This window comes from Carassius gibelio, chromosome B13 (genome assembly GCF_023724105.1).
Source record: "Carassius gibelio isolate Cgi1373 ecotype wild population from Czech Republic chromosome B13, carGib1.2-hapl.c, whole genome shotgun sequence".
Lineage (NCBI taxonomy): Eukaryota > Metazoa > Chordata > Actinopteri > Cypriniformes > Cyprinidae > Carassius > Carassius gibelio.
The window spans coordinates 16,986,155-17,006,014 of NC_068408.1; the positions used below are offsets into that span (position 1 = coordinate 16,986,155).

Here is a 19,860-nt window from a genome sequence, read left to right on the forward strand (position 1 = left end):
TGTTTAACGCAGAATGTCACAGAATTTGTCAAATTTCGGATGAATAAATCAAAAGTAGGTCATCACATTTAAATTTAATGGTGGTATGGACTAGTGTTTGTGAATATTAAACTGCAAAAAGACTTTAAATATGAATCATAGATTTTCCAGCGTGAATGAATAGCTCAGACACATGGTTTAGTTTCTTTAATATATATTTTTCTTTAATAAACTTTTTCTGCATATGGTTTTCACAGAAACCCATAACAATAAAAGTTTGGTTTTACTCTAAGAAATTTTGACAGAAATATATTACTCACTGTAGATGTACTACTTCTACTATAATTATATATATATTTTTTCAATTAAATATATATATATATTTTTTTTTTCCTTCCATTTATTATTTGGAAGAGTTTGTTTAGTTTTAATTTGCTTAAAAGGTAAATTAATGTTTTATGCCTTCGTTAATACACAATACATGAAATACACAACACAGTATTTCTGAAAGAAAGAAAATCACAGGGCCTTATTAGTGTAAACAAACAAACAAATAAATAAAATTAAGTTGATTTTATAAAGTCAATTAATTAGAGATTAATTTTAATATTACAGTTCAATTAAGCCATTAAAATTGAACCCAGAAATATTCAAATGGGAAAACAGAATTTGGGGGAAAGAATTAAATGAAAATTGGGACCTAAAATTGTAATTAGTTGTAATTCATTTCTTTTAAGTTGTATAAGTAAATGCTTTTTGAACTGCATTTGTGGGCAATAAATAAAATGGATTTCGTAGGGCCATATGTGAGTGATTTCTGAAGGATCATGTGACCCTGAAGACTGGAGGAATGATGCAGAAAATTCAAAAACCTTTTAAGCTATGAAAGTTTTTGAAAACCAACCTGAATACAAAGAGTACATTTCTAAGCACTTGATATGTTTAAGATACAAGATTTGGAAACTCTTGTTTTTTTTTTTAACCCTCTAGCCTCTTTCTTCAAAGCTAGTTCTCGCTAACCTTTACAGGGCTGAATGCCATTTTATGTCTTCTGATGTTTTTGTGCATTGGCACCCTCTCAACCTTATTTTGGACTTGAGAAAACCTTTAAGAGATGTTGCATGTTGCGAGCAGCGGAAGTCGCAGCTTCTGGGCTGTTTAATTGGCATGCTAGCTTTCCTTAGCGTCTCTTGCTTGAAGCGATGCTCGTCATCTGTGATCTAATGTGGCAAAGCAAACAATTCTGTCAGCTCTGCCTCCTCTCCTCCTGAGGTGTCACATTCTGGCTGCTGTGACCTTGTTTTTCTGCACTCAGCGTGGGACTCGATTTTCCTCCTGCTGCCCAGGTAGATGTTCTGTACAGCGCTTGGCTTCGTGACCTTAGCGGTGTCGTCATTAACCTTCCTGTCTAAATTTAGGCCCTGCCGTCATTCAGAGGTGGCTGAAATTGGCCAGCTTAGGGCCCTCATTATGGGACTGGCAGCCCAGGCTGCTGTTGCGTTTCACCTGTCGTCTGGGCATTGTACCCAGAATCTACAGCGGCGATGAGCCCAGTCTGAACGCCACTTCTGTCCCCTGCTACTTTCATAAAGTAGCCGAGATGTGCATTACTTCCCTCCGACTGGGCAGTGGCTGATGTGGCAGAGCTAAGCGCTGTATATGAAATGTTGCGCCACATTCTAGCAAATGTACCTCTCCTCGTTCATCTTACCACGGCACTCTCCTGCCTCCTCTCTGCTAATGGCCATTTGTTTTACATTGGACTCACTACTCCCCTCTGTTTATCAAATAAAACACTCTGACAATGGCAAACACTCGCAGCTGGAGAGTTAGGAAGTGGGCTGGGTTTACTTTAGAATACAGGTCAGATTTCTCCCTGCCTATGATTGATGTGTATATTTATATAGTGTGTATGTTTTTTTTTTCTTTGTGCACATGAAATTTACAATTAATTTTTGTCTGTCGTTCCAGAATGCCAGCTGATGAAAACTGAACGACCAAAGCCGAACACTTTTATTATTAGATGTCTACAATGGACCACAGTCATAGAGAGGACCTTCCATGTGGACACTCTAGAAGAGAGGTGAGAACGGTCTTTAATATAGAAACACAACTATTAAGAGAATCATTATAAGTCCATTCCAACATTAATGTACAATTGGTGACCATTTTTCAGGTTATATAGTTGCTACAAATAAACACAACTGTTGAGTCATCACCACTTCATACAAAATATTATTATTTTCATTGCTAACTATTAACTACTGCTACTAACTCTCCTATGCTCCTTACTCATTTAATCCAAAACATTAATAATGATCATGGTAGAAAACATGATATTCCCCTACCTTAGTAATTGCAGGGCTGATAATTTAGTGATTACCATTTATACATATAGCAGATGCTTTAAGCAGTCAATCACAGATTCAGAAATATCCACAGTGTACAGTGCCAGGTTTATTAGAAAGCTAGATTAAGAAACAAGTTAGAGCAGAGGTGAAATGCAAAAAAGAAGACTTTTTTTATGATGATCAGTGATGATCGGTCATTTATTGACAGTGTGCAGTCCAGTCCTCTTATAGCTTCTTTTTACAAATATGCTTTTTGTTTCTTAATTTGAAACACACAATTTATTTTAGTAGATTTAGAATTGTCTTTGAATGATGTTAGAAGCTGAGAAATATTTGCCTATTATTGTTGTCAGTGTCTTTTTTGGGTCACAGAATAATGATTAAGCAGACAGCTTTGAAAAAGACAGAGAGATCATATAATCAAACAAAAGATATAAGAACAGACACTGAGCCATTTATACTCGCACTCCTAACTTGCTTGTCTATCTATCACAGGGCATTGCAGTCCAATGTGCACTTTGTTTACCCCCCCCCCCCCCCCACACACACACACAGCTCTGAACAGGAGTGGGACACGGCGTACTGGCAGAGGCCCAGAAACTGCAGGCCTACATGTGAGGAGGAGAGATGTGGCGACAGCTGGCATCACGCCAGACTGTATTCAAAGCCTTTATCTCTCATTAGCAAAAACCGCTCATTATACACCAAACCACTCCACACCCATTCATCCGCACGACCTTGCGAGGGTGCGCAGGGCCCTTCGTGTATGTTACTGTTTTAACCCAGTGGATCTTGAATTTGCCTTGAGATTTCAAATGCACCACCATGGGGTTTGTAGCATCCACTGAAAAAAGAGCCAGATTGGATATCCATACATAATGTTGGAGATAATAAATATTTCCATCTCTTATTCTTTTTGACGATTCCCCACTAACAAATGGCACTGCACAAGAGTGCATGTTTTGATACTCTGCCTGGTAGGGTTGGATCAATACCAAAATTTTTGCTGTGGTACGATACCAGCCTCTGGTTCCTCTGTATTAATACTAAATCTGTACCTTATGCAACAATTGAACAACCTTGGCTAATGGAGGAAAAGAAACTCTGGCTGTCAACTGATGCAATAATTCAGTGTAAAGAAAATTACATATACAGTATAAATGATTTAAGTATTAATATCTAAAGTAGTTTTTTTTTTAAAAACATTCAGTTCATTTTGGATGGTGATCTATACTGTAAAAAGAAGTTGCAACAGAAATAATATTTGTTATTAATAATACCATTCAGCACATTATGACTTTATTTATTCCACTTAGTAACATACATTGCTGTTCAAAAGTTTTGGGTTGGTAAAATATGTTAATGATTTTTAACTAGTTTCTTTTGTTTACCAAGGCAATATTTAAATGAACACAAATAACACAATCGGCAGATTACCCCAGTCTTCAGTGTCATATGATCTTTCAGAAATCATTCTAAAATGCAGATTGGCTGCTCACGAAATATTTATCATGCATTCTTGCTGAATAAAAAGTATTATTATAAGTATTAATAAGTATAAGAATTATTTCTTTAAAACTTTACTGATCAACTTTTGAACAGTGATGTATGTGCGTATATACTGTACTGTATGTGTTTCATACAAAATTCCTCTAAAACATCTCTAAAACCATTCAAATAGACTGGCAGAGGTAGACTGAGCAGGCTACGAGACCAGACAACCAACTTTTTTAAATTGTATTTATTTTTTATCAGCATGGTGAACTTCCAAAATGTGCTAAAATGTGCTGACACATTGTTTAAAATGGGTACTAAAATGATCTAAATTATGATATTATATACCACTGTAAACATGTAGTACTGTGCTGTACCACATAGCCCTACTGTCTAGTTCAGTCTGCTGCTGTGAAACAGTGAGAAACTGCTAGCTTCGCTCAGATGAATCCATCATTATTAAACTAACACATGCTCAAAAACATGAATGCACCACTGATTCTACACAACAGATGTTGTGCTGCACAACAAATGAAAACTCAATGGAGGGAGACACTGTTCTCAGAGAGGGGCGGCTTCCCCACTTATGTTAGATTATACTGTCACCTAGTGAGAATGGCCTTGTGAATTACTCAGATGGTCCGGTCTGATGTCTTCAATAAAGTAAAAAGGTCACATTCACGTTTCAGTTCACATTTCCAACTGAACCATGTGTTCGTTTAGTTTGTCTCAAATGTAGTAAGCAGCGTTTTTTTTTGTATTAATAAATTGCTTTTTTAGAAACATGGGCTTTGTGTGTGTTTCCAAAGGGATGAGTGGGCAGAGGCAATCCAGATGGTGGCAGATAAACTCCAAAGACAGGAAGAGGAACGTATCCAGTGTAGTCCCACCTCACAGATAGACAACATGGGAGAGGAGGAGATGGACACATCTATCAGCCATCACAAACGCAAGGTGCCTACAAATACAGATTTTGATGTTTGCTGCAGACATCATAAGCCTGGGACATTGGGGAGCTGAATGAGAGAAACCAGCATAAAGTTATAGAGAATTATTATAAAGAAAATAATTCACCTAGAAGTGACATCTGGCTAAAAAGGGCCATCCAAGATGTAGAGTTTGTTTGCTTATTGATTTGGAGAAATGTGGCATTACGACACTTGGATGGATCCTCTGCAGTGAATGGGTGCCGTCAGAATGACAGTCCAAACAAGCTGATAAAACCATCAAAATAATCCACAAGTAATCAGACTCCAGTCCGTCAATTAAACAGTGTGTTTTTAATGAACACATCCATCAGGGCGATTTAACTTTAGCTTCAACCAGTGACTTTTCAGTCAATTTTCTGCAGATTTTCATTTTTGGGTGCCTGCTGGTAGACTTTGGATGCTGAACCAACATCACGTTATGAACCAAGGAGCAAGGCCAACGTAAATGCACAATAAACCTGTTTCTTAACATTTCAGTTTTTTTTTTTTTTTTTTTGCTATAGAATCAATATAAAGTTGTGAAACAAACTCTCAGGCATTGTTTGATTCCAGATTATTTAAGCAGATTATAGCTGATCTTTGGGGTTTGGGTTCTAAATGTGATACCCTACTCATGTAAACTGGATCTCATGATAATCAAGTTTTGTTCTGGCACACTCCCAAATAAGCATTTTCTAGTTTATTCAAGAAATACCCAGAAATCACTCGATTTCGACTCGCACTCAAAGCGCTGTCAGTGTGAAAGCTCAGTGCACGCCTACAGCTGCAGATTTAGGATATATGAAACAGACCTTACGACTCAATTGCACAAAATTAGGAAACTCTCTCGATAATGTCTTTTAAGGCTGTGTATTTCTGGGAGTTTCATCATTTTTAAACAACAAGCTAATGTACAAACATGTCAGTGTGTTGGTGGCAGTAAAGTCTCTAAGCAGCAGGATTACATCCCCACAGCAGATATGCGAGATGTGTACGTATTCTGATTGAGTTACATTAACAAAATAGAAATGTAGACCCCAATTATATGCATTGCATTTCAGTAAGTCTGACAATTTATTGCTTTTTATTCTTATTTTTGCAGACAATGAATGACTTTGACTACTTAAAATTATTGGGAAAAGGCACTTTTGGAAAAGTCATTCTCGTACGGGAGAAGGCCAGCGGGAAATATTATGCAATGAAAATTTTAAAGAAGGAGGTTATTATAGCCAAGGTAAGAATAAGGAGGAATATTTATTGAATAAATCTTAATTATGTTTTTTTTTTTCTAGTGCTGTCAAACGATGAACTGCATTCAAAATAAAAGTATTTGTTTACATAATATATGTGTGTATACTGTGCATATTTATTATGTATATATAAATACAAACACATACATGTATATATTTAAGAAACACGCAGCAAGTGTTTTTTTAAATCATGTAACTAAAAAATTTAAAAATGTATAAGAAGCAATTGTTAGTTTTTTTTTTTTTTAGAAAACAAGCAGTTAGTAATATAATAGAGTGAAAGCCTAAAATGAACCATTTTTTTTCATATAAAGAAAATAATTAGAATAGAGAGTACCAGAGTTAGAGAGTCAAATAAAGAAGGAAGAGATGTGTTTTTAGCTGATTCTTGAAGAATGCTAAGAACATGTAAATGTTTTTAAAATATATCCTGTATGTGTGTGTATTTATATATACATAATAAATATACAAAGTACACATATATTATGTAAACAATAACTTGTATTTTGGATGCCATTCATTGCGATTAACTGTTTGTCAGCCCTCATTTTTTCATTCTGTATGCTATTTATCTATGTTCAGATCTCAAACTTGTAGGCAATGACATTTTAACGCAGTTATACGTGTAATTTTAATCCCATGCTTTTTTGAGAAGCTTTGTAATAAAATCTTGATTAAACCTACTGTGCACATGTACGGTAAGCAAACCTGCTTTATCTTGAGAAAACACAATTCATGATCCACCTTCTCTTTCTTCCCGTAGGACGAAGTGGCCCACACGCTTACAGAAAGCAGAGTACTAAAAAACACGAGACATCCTTTTTTAACCGTGAGTGCACATTTTATAATGAACTATCATTCAGAGTGGATTTACAGAGAACCTTTTGTACTGTATATATGATTGGCTTTTCCCTGGAGTCTCATTATAATGTAGAGAATAAACTGTAATAAATTAGCAGCCTAAATGTAGCTGTGCATCTGTTGAGAAGTCGCCAGTGAGAGGTAATTTTCTGACACTCCAGATGCTGTTGTATGGCACAAAACATACACAGCAGGTTTAGCAAAACAATTTACCATTGTCAGTCAAGCTGGTGTTCCCTCGTAAACTTCACCTTCCCTCAAAGTTAGCATCAAGGCCTGCGAGAAAGAGCAAAGCTTTTCAAAACGCTCCTTTCATTTCCTCTCGAGACAAAAGCTTTCTTCACCACATACATTTTGATGAGCGTCTTTCACGTTGCGTTTGTTTTAGTCTTTTTGGTTTTGTTTTTCCTCTAATGGTGTATCCACCTGCTGTTTCAGTCTTTGAAGTACTCATTCCAAACAAAAGACCGCCTATGCTTCGTGATGGAGTATGTCAATGGAGGAGAGGTACGTGTGTGTCTGCATTTGTGTATTGTGTGTCTGTCTTTTCGTCTGTGTCGGCAGATAGTCTATTTTTGTAGTAATGCGTCACTAATATCTACTTACTCACTGTGAGGCTGGGCGGGGCTAGAAATGTTAATCTGTTATCATGGAAAAGTTAAAGGTGCTGTATGTATGAATAACACCGAGTGGTTGAACTAGGTATTGCAGTCCAAATTCAAAATATTGGAGAGGGTTATTTTCACCAGTCCCCTCCTCGTCAGACTTGAGGCACTTGAGGTTGCCAGATTGACGATACAAACAGGAAAGATCACACTTGATGAATGAAATGACATCCACCATCTGGCAACCCGGGGGGCCGAAATACAACTGGGTAAACTGGCGGTGGGCAGGTTTCACAAACCAAAACAAAGACTGACATTCCTGCCCGGAACACACATTTTCAAAGGAGAATAACTGACTGTAGCATTGTTTTTCAGATAAATAAGTATGTTAAATTAGCATGTTTCTTAAATATCTGCAAACATATTATGGTATTTTTATGTTTCAGTAAAGTCACAATCTTACATACAGCACCTATAAAGCAAAACGCTACCGTTTTTCCATATTCCACTATGTTCTTCCCTCAACTTAGGTGAGTTAATATGTACCTCTCCTATCTCAGTGCGTGCACTCAATAGCTGTAATGCGTGGCGACACTATGTTAGCAGTTAGCTTAGCACCATTCATTCCTTAGGATCCTAACAAGGATGAATTTAAAAGCTACCAAACACTTCCATGTTTTCCCTATTTAAAAACGGTTACATGAGTAGTTACAAGAGTAAGTATGGTGACACAAAAAAATTAAAATGATGACTATAATGTATGGCGGAAGAGCAATTTGCAGAACTTTGACCTCGGCGCAGTAATATCATCACTCCTGAAAACTACCTCCCTCTAACTTCCATCAATACAACCGACGTGAGGAGTTTTCAGGAGTGATGATATTACTGCGCCGAGGTCGAAGTGCTGCAAAGTGTTAGGTAAACGTCAGCATAGTGGCACCGCGCTACAGCAATTGAATGGACATACTGAGACGGGAGAGGTATGTATTAACTCATCTCATCTCATCATGTACTAACTCAAGTTGAGGGAAGAACATAGTGGAAAAGTGTTGTCACGGGACCAAAATTTCAGTATTCGGTACCAATACCAGTGAAAATCCACGGTTCTTAGTACCAATTTTGGTACCAAAGCAAAACACAAAAACACGATTTAAAAAAAAATGACTTGCACTCTATTTGTGATGGCATATATGCAAATTCATTCTCTGCCAGCAGGTGGCGCTTTTATAGCGGGTGAGAGAGGTCTGGTAACGGCTGTTATCAACTAAGCACTGAACCAGTGTTCACAAACGCTGCTCAGGCATTATAGGCAAGATGAAATAAAAAAGACATCCATAATTTTCTGAAGACAGCCAGTTTCCATCAGAAATACAGTGATATAAAAACACCCGCACCGGGTTTCGACTTTGACACACGCAGTGCTCATGTCTATTCAACGAAGTCAAAGCCTTTCGGAAAATCTATTTGTGGAAGTCAGTTTTGATATTGTGGCAGAACGCTACAAATGAATCAATGTATGGGAAACACAATGAAACTTACCTGCTTGAACTCTTTCATTTGATCTGGGTGTCTGTCTATAAAGAGTTTTGGTAGTTTGGGGTGTTTCCTGTTATTAATGTCGCCATCTCTCAGTGCTTTTTTGAAGACAGCGCATCTGCGCACCTTTCGGATAGCGCATCAAGAACCGGGTTGACTGTGTACTCGGTACCACCGGTACTTAAAAAAACCTGGTACCATTACATTTTCATCTGTTTAGTACTGACTTGGTACCAAAGTTCCGGGTCTTTTGACAACACTATAGTGGAATATGGAAAAACGGTGGCGTTTTCCTTTAAGTGCAAGATCATATCTTGTGATGCATTTACAGTCTGAAGAGACTTTCTTCTGTCCTTTGATAAATGATCAAAATTATCATCAAATATTTTTGACAGCCGATAACTATATTTTAGTGTCTGAACACTGATATGCGGAAACAATGTTTTTAAGTATGCTTTTAAATAATAATAATTGTTGTTATTGTTTTATGCTGATTTGTTTTGCTACCTTACTGAATAAAACACAAAATGAATGTCTAACAACAGCAACGATATCAACAATAATAATTGCTCTTATTATTACTGTTTCTTACATCATTTTATGCATCTATGCATCTAAATTATTAGAAATGTATTATTTTATGCACATTTGGTTTGCAGCCTAAATGGATAAAAACTAAATTGATATTAAATCAATAGCTACATGTATTTTTATTTATTTGTTTTATTTATTATATTATTTTATGCATTGTTTTTTTGCAATTAAAATGTTTAGATGTATTATTATTATTTATGCACATGTTTTGCAACCTAAATGGATAAAAACTAAATTAATATTAAATCATTAGCAACGTATTTACTTTTATTTATGACGATATTTTAGGCCTTACTTTAAATTATTGCTTTGCGATCTAAAAGGTTAACATGATTTGTTATTATTATTATTTTGTGCACATTTGTTTTGGAACCTAAATGGACAAAACATGTAAAATGACTATTTAAACAATAGCAACAAATATTATTATTTTATGTTTATTTCATTATTTCATGCAATGTTATTTTGTTATCTACATGGTTGAAATGTATTATTTTATTATTGTCATTAGCATTTACATTTATTCATTTAGCAGATGCTTTTGGTCAAAGTGACTTACAAATGTGGGCAATAGAAGCAATCAAAACAACAATATAGCTGCAATATTTAATATCCTTGTAACAAGTCCTGGTTAGTCTAATGCAGTTTTGTAATTGTAATTGTAGTGGACTGGGTGTTACTTACATTTCACTTGAAAATGAATGGTTGTGGCATAAACAGTTGTGTAATTACGCAAACAAGGGATACAATTTTTACCTGTGAACACAGTTCGTTCTTAATTGTAATAGTGCTTACCAAATATTAAATAACCAATTGCTTGCAGAAAAATGTGAATATTGTTTAACAAATGTCAGTCAAACTGCTAGAACTAGTAGCAGTTTGAAACGTTTAGTGTTGTAAGTTTAGTTATATACTTGTAGATGTGCAGGATGCACTTGGTTGAAGTTTGACAGCATCACTCTGTTGATATGGCAGAGCACAGGATTCCATCTTGAGGGGCTCAAGTTTTGATAAATGAAATTCCACCACCAACGGTGCTGTTTAATCAGAGAGGCGGCAATCTCACTCTCATTCCCTCAGCCTGCAATGTCACCTGCTCCCCCTGCCTGGTCCAGCCAGAGCCTCTAACCTCCACCCGCTGCTCAGAGCCCATCAGTCTCTCCTCTTTCAGCCTCGCCACATTCACAGCTGCCAGTGCTCTGATGAAGGCACACCTGTCCTGGGCCACCCCGGTCCCGCTCACCCCCTCCTCCGGCTGATCAGCGGAGCCGTTAGCTCTCCCTGGACAGCCATATTCAAACATCCCACAGCAATTAATAGACAAACTCTCTTCGTCACGCTTCTGGGTAATTTCTATAAGCCGGGTTCAAGTGGAGCCGAGGGCCAGACAGTTGACAGAAACCCTTGACATCTGACTCAGGAGGAGAGAGGGAGCACGGGGCACTCCATAAAAGTTACAGCGGAGATGATTGCCGGGGACGGGGTGCTCCTGCCACTTTAATGGAGCGTATGCCCATGAGCATGCAGCGCTGCCTTTAACAAGATTGGTGTATTGATTAAAATGCTGATTTAACAGGCCGCGCCGGCCTGTCTCTGGAAAGCCAGGGATGATGTGCCAGCTGCTGTCTGGGTTCGCTGGGCGTCCTCCGAGGGCCTCGCCATCTATCATCTCAATATGGCGATGTGAGGCAGTTTGTGTTGTGTTAATTTCCTCCAATAAATCAGTAATTATTGCAATCCTGTCCCTGCTGTTTACCCTGCAGCTGTTTTTCCATTTGTCGAGAGAACGGGTGTTCTCCGAGGACCGCACGCGCTTCTACGGCGCCGAGATCGTTTCCGCCCTCGACTACCTGCACTCTGCCAAGATTGTGTACCGGGATCTCAAGGTAAACAGAAAAAGGGGGAAAAAATTCATATATTTAGAGAGAAGGTTTTGTTCTGTCGCGATGCCTTTATACGAGTGTATGTCATGGGATGCGGAAAATGTAATTAAAAGCTCTAGAGTTTGGGGCTTTTTTCTTTGGTTTTTGGAAACATCAAACTCTGGCGGCTGTGGATGATGACACAGTGTTTCGCTCGCAGCCTTGGACCAAGCCAGTTGTGGAAGTGCCAAGAAACTTGGACAAACAGCTTAGCCATTAAAATGAAAAGGTTAAATTAATGTGGCTTGAAGTTTCTTTCCACTTCCAGTAAATAAATATGTTATACCATCTCTACTTTTTTTAGACACTTTTTTTTAAAGACATTATTAACATCATGAATTAAAAATACTAGTACACTTTAGGTACAAGTACTAACACAAGTAGGTTAGTATATTTATTTTTGATTTTCAGTTATTAATCATGACTTAAATATGTGTAAAAGCTATACAGTTTTATTTTCGTTGAATTGAGATGCTTTGACAAAAAAAGGAAGGGAAAACACTTTAAGTTTGTCATATAGTAATTCAATCATTTTATAAATTATTAAATCCAATCAATTCAAACTGAGTTCAAACTTGAAGCCGATTCAAAAAGAACTTTGTGTTAATGACTAAGTTCTGTGTTTATTGTTTCAAAAAGTCCACACTCCACACTCTTTTCTTTTCTGCCCAGCTGGAGAACTTAATGCTTGATAAAGACGGTCACATCAAAATCACAGACTTTGGCCTCTGCAAGGAAGGAATCACTGATGCTGCTACCATGAAGACCTTCTGTGGGACGCCAGAGTATCTGGCACCAGAGGTAAAGAAAACCCTGATCATTAACAAAACCTGCAACTATCCCAAAAACTGTCAGAGGTAATCAATGGAGCATAAGCAGGAGACCATGAACATGCCCATTGGTTTTTAAATGACAAATTTATGATTTCAGATCGTATCATGAAAGTCTAGTTATGGCTTGAATGATTAAATGGTTCCATTCAAATATTTAGTTACAGCTGTCATTAAATGGAGTGCCTTGCATGCAAGTTTTAAGTAATATTTTACAATACAAGTTTAACCTCTTGCTCTCTATGTGATTTAGAGCAGATAACACACTGCAATAATAATAATCAAGCTCTTAAACAACAGTGATATGGAATTGAGATGTGTCATGCACAGCTTGTTTAATTATAGATACAGTAATAATCAGGAGCTTCCTTCAGTCCAGTATAGAGAAGCCTATATAAAATACATTATTCAAATGTTCCTAATGCATTCATAACACAGGTTATACATTCTGGTACATGTTCTTAAGAATAATTGTATTAAACCGTGATTACAAATAATTGCAATCACTGTTTAATATAAGGCAATACTTGTCATATAAGTCTGGTTACAATTATTTAATCGATTGAACTGGTTATGTATTACAAATAAATAAACAAAGGATAAAAATGCAAATGTAAATAAAATATTATGAATACATATAAACACATCTGTTATGCTCACCAAGGCTGCATTTATTTGATGAAAAATGACTTTTTTACAGAACTTTTAAATAACTTGTTATATTTTGATATAAAAATACATTCTATATCAAAATATAACCAGTTATTTATTTTTGTGGATACCATGATACAGTTTATATATATATATACATATACACACACACACACACACACACACATATATATATATATATATTTCTGTGTGTGTAAATATGTATCATGATGGAAAAAAATATATTGTGGTTTCCATGGTTTTTTAATTTTTGTGGAAATATTAAAATAGATTACATTTTCTTTTCTAATCTCTCCCTCTCTCTCTATATGGGTGATCAATTTAATGCACCCTTGCTGAATAAATGTATTTATTTCATTCCTCCTGACCCTAAATGTTTGAATGGCAGTGTATTAATACCATTGTTATCCATTATATGTATAGGCTTCATAGAAAGTGTTGTAAATGTTAGATATTAATATCAGTAATATAAATGCAGCCTGTTAGACCAGAGCACAGATCATGTCATTTAAATAGCAAAAGTAATTATCACTTTTATTTCCTTTGAACAGTAGTTTGCTGTTCAACCTTCTGTCCAACCAGAGGTGTGCATGGTGCCCAGATTGCAGTGACTAAATCCATATTTATAGACAGGAGGGGGGAACGGGCAGGGAGCGGCAGCGGGAGTGAAGGGGGGATATAGATTCCACTTGAAAAAGTACGGAAGACAATTTGGCGCAACATTTTGTTTTGCTCAGCCTGGCCGCTGTGCCAGGAGATGATTTGAGTGTTGGTTATTTTTCACAAGAGTATGTGATTGCACAAAAAAGTACATGCTAAACAGAGGCAGATGGTGGCAGATGGGGAAGGTTGGAAGAAGGTGGCTGGGAAACCTGGAAATCTATACTGCCGTACTGGTGTAAAAATAACAGAGCACTGCCTGAGCCAAGTTCTGGAGATGCAAAGTAGAGGGGGATTAGAGAGAGAGAGGGAAAAAGAAGAAAGAGAGATAGAGAGAGAGAGAGAGAGAGAGTGTGAAAGATATTTCAAGGAAAAAAATTACTTTTAGGGTTACAGAAGTGAAATTGGAATAGTTTCGCTTAAATTTGGCCCTCATCAAATGTTTTAAGTGCTAATGAGAATGGATGAAGATACATTTACAGAAATACTTCTCTTACTGTATAACAGTTTGCTTTCACAAGCTGTATGTCATCTGTCTTTGAGTTCTCATCTGTCACATCTTTAGCATTTTGTAATTGCAGTATTTCAACAGCATGTTTGCAACCAATAAAACACATTATTGCTAGTTTCCAGGTGTGATTCCGAGCACATTAGCTTTTTGTAAATGAGCCTAGGACATGCGTTTGTCAGCATGCAGGTGTGGCTAGCGTTCATCTTCTTGAAGGATGCGTACAGGTGCTTAGCAGCAGGTAAGCATGCATACAGCGATCCGTATGTGTTTACAGTATGTGCTCATATGTTTGTATGCACTTTGCATGCACTCTATCTGTGTGCATGTGCGTAAGCGTCCTCGTGTAGCCTGGCCAAAGTGGGATAAGCTCATGGAGGCTGTCTGTTCCACTGCCCTGCTGGGGAACTGGGCTGGTGGAGCCACAGGCTCTCTGTCCCATCCCTCCCCGGCTGGCCTTGCCAAGGGCCCAGTCCTGGGAGCAGCAGCCCTGCCACATGGCTGTCCGAGCAGGGGCCTGTTCCTCCCCTGCGGCCGCTCCTCCTCGCCTGTGGCTCTGGAACAGGGAGACCCCAACTGGCTCTGTGTGCATTAATCGCATCCCCGCCTGCAGCCGAGCTGCTCACGTACACTCCCAGAACAAACAGCACAATCCACCCATACGTGCCGTGCACACACATGTCCTCGTCCTCGCTTATGCTCCTGTTTGCTTCCAGAACACACTGTCCTGTCCAGTCCTGGACTTGAGACGTGCAAAAACACACATTCTGTTTGTGTAATTTGAACACCCTTTCACCTTCTTATTATTTAGTGGTGGTAAAATCACTATAATGCACATTTACATCTGCACTGGAAATGATAAAAGATACATAAAGGATACACATTTCTTTTTAAGAAAAAAATGTGTTTAGCTATTTGTTTTGAATGATACTTAAAGCATGTGGACTTCATTGTATGTAACAGCTGCAATGGAAATATGCTAAAAGATAGCCATGATCTGTAAATGATGCAATAAATTAATAGTTATGATTACAATAAATAATAAGTAATATAGTTAAAATCAACAATGCAAAAAGTACCGTTTAACAGATTTGATATGACATTTATTTTTTCTGTCAAATAACACAGCAACCATTTAAAGGTTTGGTGCTGATAAGTTCATGTTTTTAAAAGAAGTCTCTTTAGCTCAGCAAGGCTGCATTTATTAGGTTAGGTCATTTATTTTATTAGGTCACACTTTATTTTAAGGTCCAATACTTGCTATTAACAAACCATTAACTACCACGTTTGCCTTGACAAACTCCTAATTTGCTGCTTATTAGTTAGTAAGGCAGTTGTTAAGTTTTGGTATTGGGTAGGATTAGGCATGTAGAATATAGTCATGCAGAATTTGTGTTTTATATGTACTAATAAAAAGCAAATGTTAATAATAGCCATGCTAATAAGCAACTAGTTAATAATGAGAATTAGTCCCTATACTAAAGTGTTACCAAACAGTAATAGACAAACTTTTGAATGTTAAGTGTAGTTCAAAGCACACAATGCGCCATTCAGAAGATATGCTCAGACATTTATAAGTGGAGTAGTCATATACACTCATATCACTGTATCACATTGTGCTCCCTAATCAGACCGAGTAATGAATGCTGCTGTTGACTTGTGCAGGTCTGCCTGTTTTTAAAGATCAGAGAGGAGACATCATTATAACATCACTCTGAGCATATGCTTAACTGGCTCTGTGCCAGCCAGCCTTGTCATTAGTCAGATGAATTAATCACGACTCTCCGCTCTGAAGAGCTCCTCTACATTGCACGCTAACTCTAGCCACCTTGTTTCTCCCACATAGACACATAAGAGCTACCGGTAAGGTGTGTATGAGCATCCTCGGTAATTGGGGCCCGGGATGTTTGCCCAAAAGCATAGCTTTGATCCAGCGATATCAGGCTTTTAGAATTGTGCTTCCAGGTTCCAGCTGTATCATGTGCTGGATCTTTGACCTGATGCGCCGAATGTTTAGATGCTTTTATCAGTCTAGCACTGATGGACAGGAGAGATGGAGCTGGCTCACGCTGACATGGGTTTGGTGATGGGAAGCTCTACAGTAAGAGTGTGTGAAGTGCTGCCATTATTAGCCACTGATATTCATATATTAACTGATGTTCCTGACTGCCATTTATTCAGGAACTCTTAGCTGTGTTGACTCTAGTGGAGATGAAATTGATTTAGTGTTATGTTACACATGAGCAACTTATTCTGTTATACATTTGCCAAGCTCTTCATAGGATTGCACATTATTCAGAATTGAATTGAGATCGGCTTATAAACTTCAATTCAGTTCCTGAATTTGTAGTGAGGTAGCAAATTGTTTTCATTTTATTTATTTAAATTTAATTGAAGTAACTTGTAGGATTGTCATTTTAACTAGAAAAAAGGTATTTCCCAAGAAGTCGGACTATAAGTTTTGGGGAGAAAGCTTTTTAAAGGTTTATAGGCTTTATGAATGGATAGACAGTTGGATGGATGGATATATAGAAGGTTAGATTGATGGATGTATGTATGGTAAATGGATAGATTAACCTGTGTTCAATATAGTAAAATTGCAAGTCATTAAATACCTCTTTCTTTCATCAAACTTCCAATTCAGCTTCCAGTGGGTTTCATCCAATTCAATTCAAATTTTTGAAATTGAGCCAGTTCTTCAATTCTGAATCTTGCACAACACTGGTGCTGAGACATCCACATTTTTGAGTGTTTATGCAAAAATTATTTCATGTAAAACAGGTTAACACTAACATATATTTTTTTTTAATTCTGTGCAGTGTCCCTGTGCATGTACATGTTTTGATTTTGTTGATCATGAATGCTTTCCTGCAGGAATGTTTGGATGTGTGTGTGTGTTCTCAGGTGCTGGAGGACAATGATTACGGCCGTGCGGTGGACTGGTGGGGTCTTGGTGTGGTCATGTATGAGATGATGTGTGGCCGACTGCCTTTCTACAATCAGGACCATGAGAAGCTTTTTGAGCTCATCCTAATGGAGGACATCAAGTTCCCCAGGACGCTCTCTGCTGATGCCAAGTCCTTACTGTCAGGCCTGCTCATCAAAGATCCCAATAAAAGGTCAGTAAAAACACTGATCTGTAGTGTCTATGCTATTAATACATTTCTTTTGGTCTTTATTTATTTCACATCAGTTACAGCACTTACTGTATTTAGATAGGAACAAACTGTTATAAGATCATAAGTTGTCTTGTGTCTACAGTAAATGCATGTCACTTCCGTTTGTTTTCTGGTCAGACTTGGTGGAGGTCCGGATGATGCTAAAGAAATTATGAGGCATAGTTTCTTTGCTGGAGTTGACTGGCAGGATGTCTATGATAAAAAGGTAATTCTGTCCTTTCTTTCACCACTACATATGAAGATCCACTCATATATTTTTATATGCTGAACTGGGCTGTTTCCCAAAAGCATAATAAGCCTAAGTAGATTGTAGATCCATTGTCACCAAAGGTCTCTGTGATCAACTTAGCTTACAATGCTTTTGAGAATCACACCCCAACAGAGTTTTTTTTCCTAGGCTTGATTGTGTTCATGGGGTGCAGTCTTACATTTGTTAATGCTTTGTTAAAAAACCCCAACATAATTTAACTTTATTCCACAATGCTCTGTCCCTTCTATGAGAAACGTGCTGTTCATTTCCTGCTTTTATGAAGCCCCTCCCTCGTAAATAGGCGATGGAATCTGATTGGTTAGCTGGCCCAGTGTGTTGTGATTGGTTAAACCGCCTCTAGCGCCTGTCTAAATGTCCTATGTTTTTTGTTTGTTGTTGTCTCATACTTTTAGATACACTATTATTTGTAAATGCTACTGCTTACGTTAGCTTTTTATATACGGTTTTATCCTGATTAAAGCTTTAATATAGTATGGCTAACTGCACGCGCATCCTTGTTTACCGCTTCTCAAAGCTATGTGAAAATAAGTGTATAATTGTAACAGTTCATTTTTGGATCTGAGCTGAATGAGAGATAGAGAGAGAGAGAGCAAGAGAGAGAGAGATAGAGAGATGCAGAACGTGTGCAGAGCAGGGAGACATGAGGAATAGTATTAAGAAGCGCTGCTTTTGAACACTGATTTTGAAACTTGTGAATCCTTTAGAATCATTAGAAGACATAATCGTGATTCATATATGAATAGATTTTTACATGCACCCCTAGTTTTCTCTTCCTCTTCTCTAAAGCAGCGCAGCATGGCCCCACCCCTTCTTTTCCAAGGGCAGGGTTTGTGATGTCACAAACCCGGGAGGTAACTTGTTGTAGTCCCTACCAGCTATTTTTTGTAGGCATTAAACTGCCAGAATTGTAAAAGACGATATCTCCGTTTGCATTGAACTTTCAGCTTCGTAACTTTGCAGATATTGTTTATGCTCAAATAGCAACATTACAAACTAAGTAATGTTAAAAATTGGAAATCACCATGAACCACCCCTTTAAAACAGAATATCTTTAAAAACTCTGACTTTTTCTTGTAATTACGACAGTTTTTTGTAATTGTGACTTAATGTTTCACAACTTCATCTTTATGTCATCATTTGATTTTCCAGGTCAGAAACAGGCTTTCATAGATAATAAAAGTGGCATGTAACTCTATTTCAACCTCTTTATGTGTGGATGAAGCATCATTGAAAAGCCAAAGTTTATTAGTCACCGATGCCATTGTAGAAAAGTCAAACATAAGTTTTCACCAGAAGTGCCATTCACTTCTGTTTTTGTAAAACTTTTTACTGAGGCAAAACAACTTTAATTAAAATTTGAGTAAGACTTTAAAATTGCAGACACCCAAAATACTTTTAATGGTACATGTTAAGACAGAGGTTGTGTGTGACTCGATGCACTAATAGGTCACTGTCACAAATATAGCACAATGGTTGGCAGAGGAGGCGCGGTTCAGAGGCGTTAGATTGAGCCCTCCAGCTCGCCATACGATATGCAGTGTCAGATCTGCACAAACAGGTGTTCCGTGTTTTTTTTCATCCCCCCTCTTCCTTCCTCAGCTGATACCTCCCTTCAAGCCTCAGGTGTCGTCAGAGACAGATACCAGATATTTCGACGAAGAGTTCACAGCTCAGACGATTACAATAACCCCTCCTGAAAAATGTGAGTTTGTCTGTTGTTTATCTCTGCATACATTGACAATTCTGTAATGACACAAAAGTGTATTCAAGAAAACATGCATGATGTTGTGCTGACTTAATTATCTTCTCAGTCATAAGGCATATGCTGTATACTAGATCATTTTTTTGGCACAAATCTCAATCTCCTGAAAACTATAGGTGATACTTTTTTGATTACACACAGTTGTTAAGAAGGTTTGTGAAAAGGTTGCCCAGTTATATCCATGAATTATTCTTGAAGTGTCATCTGATTTTCATCTCACATAAATAGACCCAGACAGAATCTTTAGACTAATATATAAGGATGTTAAAATGTTTCAAACAGAGTTACTGCAATCTAAAGCATTTTCATAGTAACCAAAAGCATTTTTAAAGTCATACAATTTTATCACTGTCTGAGATTTCTGCAATCTTTTATAGTTCCATATATATCACATATCACAGTTCCACAAAAATATTAA

At 37.4% G+C, this 19,860-nt stretch overlaps 1 protein-coding gene across 2 annotated transcripts in view; it reads left to right on the forward strand.

Moving 5' to 3' along the window:
- LOC127969870 (RAC-gamma serine/threonine-protein kinase) overlaps positions 1-19,860 on the forward strand; it is a 93,263-nt gene that overhangs the window by 66,692 nt on the left and 6,711 nt on the right. For both annotated transcript variants that reach the window (XM_052571998.1, XM_052571999.1), the window contains 10 exons: positions 1,951-2,062; positions 4,634-4,778; positions 5,895-6,026; positions 6,806-6,871; positions 7,342-7,410; positions 11,402-11,524; positions 12,233-12,361; positions 17,135-17,349; positions 17,527-17,614; positions 19,280-19,382. In XM_052571998.1, coding sequence (XP_052427958.1) covers positions 1,951-2,062; positions 4,634-4,778; positions 5,895-6,026; positions 6,806-6,871; positions 7,342-7,410; positions 11,402-11,524; positions 12,233-12,361; positions 17,135-17,349; positions 17,527-17,614; positions 19,280-19,382 — 1,182 coding nt within the window. The remainder of the gene's footprint in view (positions 1-1,950; positions 2,063-4,633; positions 4,779-5,894; positions 6,027-6,805; positions 6,872-7,341; positions 7,411-11,401; positions 11,525-12,232; positions 12,362-17,134; positions 17,350-17,526; positions 17,615-19,279; positions 19,383-19,860) is intronic.